The sequence below is a fragment of a genome, unplaced genomic scaffold (assembly GCF_019419815.1).
Source record: "Pyrus x bretschneideri cultivar Hongxiangsu unplaced genomic scaffold, Pyrus_bretschneideri_v1 Contig25, whole genome shotgun sequence".
Taxonomy (NCBI): Eukaryota; Viridiplantae; Streptophyta; class Magnoliopsida; order Rosales; family Rosaceae; genus Pyrus; species Pyrus x bretschneideri.
Window position 1 is genome coordinate 450,962 of NW_025999557.1, and position 7,987 is coordinate 458,948.

The window sequence follows — 7,987 nt, forward strand, 5'->3', positions numbered from 1 at the left end:
AATTTTGAATCGAATTCCACCTAAAACGAGAAAGGAGTCACCATATGAATTATGGAAAAGAAGAACCCCAACGTTTAAATTGCTTAAAGTGTGGGGTTGCCTGGCAAAAGTACAAGTCCTATTGCCAAAGAGAACAAAATTAGGGCCTAAAACTATAGATTGTGTTTTTATTGGTTTTGCATCTAATAGTTCAGCTTATAGATTCTTAGTTTTCCATTCCAAAGTCAGTGATATACATGTCAATACTATTATAGAATCTATAAATGCAATATTTTTTGAGGATATATTTCCATACAATATAGGCAAGTCTAATTTATTGAAAAAGAGATTACATGATGATGTATCTGAGGTTAATGACGAACCTAGAGAACATGATGATGGTTCATCTTCGTCTAGAGTTCAAGAAGAAGAACTTGAACCTAGAAGGAGTAAAAGGACAAAAATTCAAAAGGACTTTGGGCCTGATTTTGTGACCTTATTAACCGAGACAGAACCTTAATCATTCAAGGAGGTCATGTCCACTCCTGAAGCTCCATTTTGGAAGGATGCAGTTAACAGTGAGATAGATTCCATTATGCAAAATCATACATGGGAATTAGTCGATTTGTCCCCTGGCAATAAGCCAATTGGGTACAAATGGATCTTTAAGAAGAAATTAAAACCTGATGGTATGATTGACAAATATAAGGCTCATTTGGTAGCTAAAGGATACTGTCAAAAACATGATTTAGATTTCTTTGATACATACTCGCCTGTAACGAGAATTACGTCAATAAGACTGTTGATTGCTATAGCTGCACTCCATAACATGGAAATACATCAAATGGATGTAAAGACTGCATTCTTAAATGGAGACTTAGATGAGGAAATATATATGGAACAACCCCTGGTTAAAGGTCAAGAACACAAAGTTTGTAAACTTGTGAAATCACTATATGGGCTTAAACAAGCTCCAAAGCAATGGCATGAAAATTTTGACCATATTATGATAACACACGATTTTAAGATAAATGAGTGTGATAAGTGTGTCTACACAAAAACTCAAAATAATGCTTGCGTTATGTTGTGTTTATATGTAGTTGATATGCTTATAATGGGAACTAACAAAGAGATAATAAATTGGACGAAGAAGATATTGAAATCAAGTTTCAATATGAAAGATCTTGGATTAGCTGATGTGATTCTTGATGTAAAAATAAAAAGAAACCAAGAAAGATATATTCTTACACAGTCCCATTATATAGAAGCTACACTTAGAAAATACGGTCATTTGGAAAGTAAAGATGCAATTACTCATTTTGATGCCAATAGCAAACTTAAGAAAAATAGAGGTGATGCTATATCTCAACGTGAATACTCACAAGTTATTGGAAGTCTTATGTACATTATGAACTATATAAGGCCTGATATAGCATACTCAATGAGTAGACTGAGTAGATATACATGCAATCCTGGGCATGATCATTGGGAAGCTTTAATTCGAGTATTGAGATACTTAAAGCATACAATGAATTATGGATTGCATTATACAAGGTATCCTCCTGTGCTTGAAGGATTTACTGATGCGAATTGGATATCGGATAGTAATGATACAAAATCCACAAGTGGATATGTATTTACTTTGGGAGGAGTAGCAATATCTTGGAAATCTTCTAAACAAACATGCATAGCCCGATCAACTATGGAATCGGAATTTATAGCTCTCGATATGGCTGGAGGAGAAGCTGAGTGGCTAAGAGATTTTTTGGAAGATGTTCCCATATGGCTTAAACCTGTAACAGCAATATGTATACATTGTGATAGTTTAGCTGCACAATATCAAGCTAAAAATAATGTATACAATGGGAAGTCTAGACAAATTAGACGAAGGCATAATACAATAAAGCAATGGCTCTCTAGTGGTGTAATTTCTATTGACTCTGTTAAGTCAAAAGATAATATTGCGGATCAGCTTACTAAAGGTTTGTCTAGAGAGCAAGTTAAGCATACATCGAAGGGAATGAGTTTAAAGCCAATAGAGTAAAATGAAACTGCCAAACGGAAACCTAACCTAGTTGATTGGAGATTCTATGGTCTAGGTTCAATAAGCAAACTGGTTTGGCTAGATTTAAGAAGAAACACACTTACATACCCATTCCTATGATGGAAGAAGTGTGTTGACTGCTGATGATGTATGATACATTAGTTTAATGATATTGATACTTGTAAATCAACTGGAATAGTAGCAGCCTATTCTTAATTAATATCACCTATATGAGAGTAAATGTGGGGTCGCATTTATGAGAATTACATGGCTACATTCTCTAAAGCTCTCATGAATCTAGGATTTGTTCAGGACCAAAAAGAATACAAACGTATGAATTTGTGATGTGTAAATGTGGCATATGTTTTGCTTATTGTCTTGGTTTACTGCGGAGATGAACAATTCAAGATTTTATATTCACTGCGCCATCTAGTAAATCCAATAAGTATATACTAAGGTAGGTTCAAGTCCAAAAGACACCTCTCCTGATGTATGTCACATCTATTGTTTACTCTCATATCTTAGTGTTTCTAGGACCAAAGAGTCGTCTCAAATGTGGGGTATTGTAGGAGTTTGAGACCCTCTTGTCCCACATTGGTCAACAATATTTTTTCACTAGCCTTTATATAGGCTTATTCATTTTTCTTAGTAATTAGAACTTGAACTATTTAGAAATGGATTGAAGGCTTGTGCCTTATGGTTGTGCGGATTAGGCTTGATGATTATACTATAATATTAATATTAATTAATCAAAACAAGGGCCTTGGGCCTTGGGGCACTTGGGGCTAAGGAATTAAAATTAATCTGATCAATTAGTTTTAATTTCGAATTAAGTTGTTAATTAAATTAATTAAAAACGTTTTGATTAATAGGCACAACTCTTTGGAAAGAGTTGTATCTCTTTAGAAAGAGTTGTATAGCTTCAGATGCATTCAAAAGGTGTTTGAAGAGGTATGAAAGAGCCTATATAATTGGAGTTCTCAGTTCCATAAAAAATCATCTTTTTCTTCCCCTTTGTCTTCTGTACAAAATTTCCAGAGAGTAAACACACAAAGCGATTTGCTAGAGTTCTATAATCCAGTGCGGGTTGTAGAATTAGGTAGTTGTATCCTGGTTGAGCAGACGTTGTAGAACCACAAGCACACGAGTGTGACGGAAATACTGTTCGAAGGACATAGGGTTTGCACTAGCCTCTACCTTCAATTCATTCAAGTTAATATCATTTTAATTTTTTGTTACTATAACATAATTGCATTCTGTATAACAAGTATTTTTGAACAATAAAGTATAAGTATTTCGGTTCTGTATTTATGTTATTTTATTGTTTCTAAATTGTTCTCCAACATTGGGGACTCTTATAACCATATCCAAAACCATAAACGAATAACATTCACGGTTTTTCCCCATACCCAAAATATACCCGAATTTCCATACCAAAATCCAATCTATTTGGACGGTTATCCACGATTATCGAGTTTAACGGTTAGAATTGTCATCCCTACCTAAGTCGGTGAATCATAATTTCATGCCACTATTTTATAACGTGCTAATTATTCATTGGATGCGAGGGAAGTTTATTAAAAAATAAAAAATCTTTCGACATCCGTTGCCTCGTATAGTCGTAATATGTGGATCAAAGTAAGTTCCGTGTTTCATTTGATTTAGAATTTTGGTATTGTCTTTTAGTCCTCACTTGGACCACAAACGTAAACATACGGAAGCAACAGGTTTGATTTGTCAGAGATTAAGCCAAACAAAATTATAAAAGTGAAATATATATACATTAATTTTCCCTCTCTCTCTCTCTCTCTCTCTCTCTCTCTCTCCCCTTTCTTTCTCTGTCTGAAACACACAAACTAATGGAAGTATCAGTGGCTACTATTGGTGCTGTTTTGGTGGGGATAACAGTAATAGTAATTGCAGGGGCATGGAGGTTGCTGAACTGGTTGTGGCTGAGGCCAAAGAAACTGGAAAGATATCTGAGGCAGCAAGGCCTTACCGGAAACTCGTACAGGTTTTACACAGGAGACATGAAAGAAATCTCCACGATGATAAAACAAGCATATTCTAAACCAGTGAGCCTCTCCCATGATATAGCCCCACGAGTTGTCCCTTTCGACTACCAATTAGTAAACACTTGCGGTATGTCAAGCATATATCTTTTCACATCTACATATATACAATGTTTACTTACAAGAAATAAGAATTGAAAAGGTTTGGACTGTTCACTTTTGTGCGTTGTTAAAATACATATAGAATCGAAAAAGTGTGATCACTTTGAAATCTATACTCCCATACTCCAATACTAGTTGATCTCAATTTTATTCTTTTTTTCTTCTTGAAATTTATGATTTTTTCTCATTTGAAGTAAATATGTCAGTAATTTGCACCTTTCTATGATAGTTTTCACTTACCGAACTATAACATAATTAGCTATGGTGCTAAATTATAAATGATATATATCTAGATTCGCAATTCAGATTCACATGCACAACTTAATTAAATGTGATAAGACATTTTCAATGACCCGATAAATTTTGTGACACTTAAGTCTTCACTTATTGAAGTCGATGGGAAAAGTCTAAGGTGTTAAAACTAGCTGTGCACTCAAATATCTTAGATAGATCTCCACAATTCATGCTCTTGACTTTTCCTTCTGTTTTTCTTTAATATCTTTTGTATATTCCGGACAAATGTGTCAACTCTACTCTGGTTGTAGTATGATACATTGAACTTTTATGTTCTTTAAAAACAAAACTGCAGGTAAGAATTCTTTTGTTTGGATGGGCCCAACACCAAGGGTGAATATCACTGATCCAGAAGATCTGAAAACATTCCTTACAAAAATGGATGATTTTCCGAAGCCGAAAGCAAACCCACTTATCAAGTTACTAGCAACTGGTATTGCACTGTATGAAGGTGAGAAATGGGCAAAACACCGAAGAATTATCAACCCAGTATTCCATTTAGAGAAGCTAAAGGTATTATGCATACAATCTTGCCAATATTCATTCAAATCTTCTCGAGATTTTACCATTGATTTAATTAGAATAGTTTTTATATATAGGCGAACGTAAATATCTTATCAACCCAACTCTCTAGTAATAGAGAAGTGGTCAACATTGTCGTCAGTAAATGTGTTTAGATTGCATCACTCTTTTCTTCATATACCTAGTTGTGTTTGTTTAGGATGTTCATGGACTCAGCCTTAGAGTCCATGGTCTTTCTTTTTGGGAGGATGTTGGTCCTTCTTGGCTTATGTCTTATACTTCCGATGATTATGTTCTATGTGAGTAATTTGTTGGCATGGGTGATTCGTTTTCCTCCTCCAGGGTTTTTCCCATGTGGTTTACCCAGGGATAGGTTTTCTTCCGAGCCACGTATCCTTTGTTTCATGCCTAGTTTGTGTAACCTGTTTGGTTTTTTATGAATGAAATTCTTCTATTACCTTAAAATAAGTTGTCTTTAGGATGTTTGAATGCGAATGGAACAAATTTTAGTAGGTTAATAATCATATCAATGCATGTTTTAAGTATGTACATATGGAAAATATATTGATTGAGCAAATTAGATGTGTATTAATTATGTTTGATATATAATTATTGTTGATAATTTATGTTTTCCTCTTGTTTTCTATAGCGTATGTTGCCTGAATTTTACCAAAGTTGCAGCGAGATGATTGTGGAATGGGAGAGCTTGATGTTGAAAGAGGGTTCATGTGAGTTGGATGTCTGGCCCTACTTTCAAAATATGACAGCCGATGTGATTTCTCGAACAGCATTTGGAAGTAGCTACAAAGAAGGAAGAAAAATATTTGAACTTTTGAAAGAGCAAGCACAACTTGCAATAAAAGTTATACGAAGTGTGTACATTCCAGGAGCGAGGTAAATTTTCCGTTTTCACATCTTTCAACCTCCAAAGGTTACATAATCAATCCAACACAACCCAATCTCAAAACTTATGAATACAAATGAGACGTAGTATTATAGTCGAACCCTTTGTTTTTTCTTCATATCAGCATTGGAATTAATAATGCTTTTTTGCAGGTTCCTACCGACCAAGATAAACATGAAGATGAAAGAAATTGACAGAGAGATAAGAGCGTTACTCATGGGTATTATAAACAAAAGAGAAGATGCGATTAGGGCTGGCGAAGCCACAAAAGATGACTTGTTAGGTGTGCTTATGGAGTCCAACTTGAGTGAAATCAAAGAACATGGCAACAACAAAAAAGTTGGAATGAGTATGCATGATGTGATCGAGGAGTGCAAGCTGTTTTACTTTGCAGGGCAGGAGACAACCTCAGTGTTGCTAGTTTGGACAATGGTTTTGCTAGGTCAATATCAGAACTGGCAAGATCGTGCAAGAGAAGAGATTTTGCAGGTTTTTGGAAGCAACAAGCCAGAATTTGATGAGATAATTCATCTAAAAGTTGTAAGTGTTTTCCATCAAGAAAAATTTTCGAGAGATTGCTTCTATTACGTGATTCGTTTTGAGTGAAGAACAGTTCAGTTAAAAGATGACATGCTTTTAAAAGAAACGAAATGGGTGATGACTCCACTTTTAGCTGAATTGTCTTACGCTCAAAATGTTATATGACAGGAAATAGTCACACACAAGTTCAAGTTTGTATATATATCAATCTATAATGTTTGGGTTTTTCTATAGCACACGCAGTGTATGGAATTGGAATGCACTGTGCTTAAATGAGAAAAATTGGATTCAAAATCCATCTATGCAAATCCAACTAAATCGTCCCATGCACTGATCATCCCATACACTGGTGCATTCTATTGTTTCCCCTATGTTGTTAATATGAAACTTAACTTGGTTGTGTGTGTGTGTGTGTATCTAATGCATGATTTCCCAGGTGACCATGATTCTGCATGAAGTTCTTCGATTATACCCAGCAGTTACTGTGATGACTCGAACCACAATCAAGGAAACACAACTTTCAAAATATTCTTTACCAGCTGGAGTTGAAGTTGCCTTACCCACCCTCCTAGTTCACCATGACAAACAACTATGGGGTGATGATGCACATGAGTTCAAGCCGGAGAGGTTTTCAGAAGGCGTTTTGAAGGCAACAAAGAACAAATTCATATACTTCCCTTTTGGAGGCGGTCCGCGGAATTGTATCGGGCAAACCTTTGCAATGGTGGAAGTAAAATTGGCCTTATCGCTGATTTTACAACACTTTACATTTGAGCTTTCTCCATCCTATGCTCATGCTCCTTCTTTAAATCTAACCCTTCAGCCACTGTTTGGTGCTCATATCATTTTACACAAATGTTGATAACTTATGTGTCAGCAGTTCTCTCTATATTGTTGAACATATAGTGTGTGGTAGCTAGGAGAAGGATGAAATATAATTTGATGCAACGTACGTATTATATGTATCTTTAAGATGAAAATTTCCCCAACTACTTCTAATAAGCAAAGGGGAACCGCATATATGTCCTGTGGATATAATGAAGCCCGTACTCAAAGAGGTAGACAAGGATCCTCAGGGTTTTCTACAAGCTATACTGCATAAATTAGTTTCTAGAGTTAATTTGTAATGCTTCTAAAAATAAATGGAGGAAGAAGAAAATGTTATGAAGTATATCTCTTTTAACTACAAAAGGTGGTTTCAGAGAAAGCCTAATCACTATATATAGGTTTGTCCGTGGTCTCACAAAGTACGTTATATTCAACGCAAAAAACTGTCCGTAGCTTAGAGAGAGTAGAAGACTGTCTTCTTAAACCCTAGCATCCGTGTCTTCTTCAAATGCAGGTAAGTTGTCTGCTTCGAATGTAGATGCAAACTGTACCGTGATCCTAGACCCATGTTTTCATTTTGTTAACTTCTTACATTCCAACATTACATTCTTGCCAGATCTAGTTGTAAGCACGAAAATCCCGCGACAAATGAAACAGGAACACATGTACAAAATAAATTGTTTGTATTAATGAATTTGTAGG

General features: G+C 35.3%; 1 protein-coding gene across 2 annotated transcripts; it reads left to right on the forward strand.

Moving 5' to 3' along the window:
• Positions 1 to 3,820: 3,820 nt before the first annotated feature.
• LOC125478588 (cytochrome P450 72A397-like) lies at positions 3,821 to 7,477 on the forward strand. 2 transcript variants are annotated; one of them, XM_048586896.1, is made up of 5 exons: positions 3,821 to 4,165; positions 4,787 to 5,004; positions 5,663 to 5,907; positions 6,070 to 6,457; positions 6,894 to 7,477. In XM_048586896.1, the coding sequence occupies exons 1-5, from the start codon at positions 3,883 to 3,885 to the stop codon at positions 7,317 to 7,319; spliced, it is 1,560 nt and encodes a 519-aa protein (XP_048442853.1). In that variant the 5' UTR covers positions 3,821 to 3,882; the 3' UTR covers positions 7,320 to 7,477. The 2 variants fall into 2 exon arrangements, with proteins under 2 accessions (XP_048442853.1, XP_048442854.1); XM_048586897.1 differs by lacking the exon at positions 3,821 to 4,165 and having other exon boundaries at positions 4,804 to 4,942.
• Positions 7,478 to 7,987: the final 510 nt, after the last annotated feature.

Excerpts from the sequence above, each read along its gene's own strand:
- LOC125478588 (XM_048586896.1), top strand. The coding sequence starts at position 3,883 with ATGGAAGTATCAGTGGCTACTATTGGTGCTGTTTTGGTGGGGATAACA. Across the intron at positions 4,166-4,786 it reads CCAATTAGTAAACACTTGCG|GTAAGAATTCTTTTGTTTGG; the intron begins GTATGTCAAGCA and ends ACAAAACTGCAG. Across the intron at positions 5,908-6,069 it reads GTGTACATTCCAGGAGCGAG|GTTCCTACCGACCAAGATAA; the intron begins GTAAATTTTCCG and ends GCTTTTTTGCAG.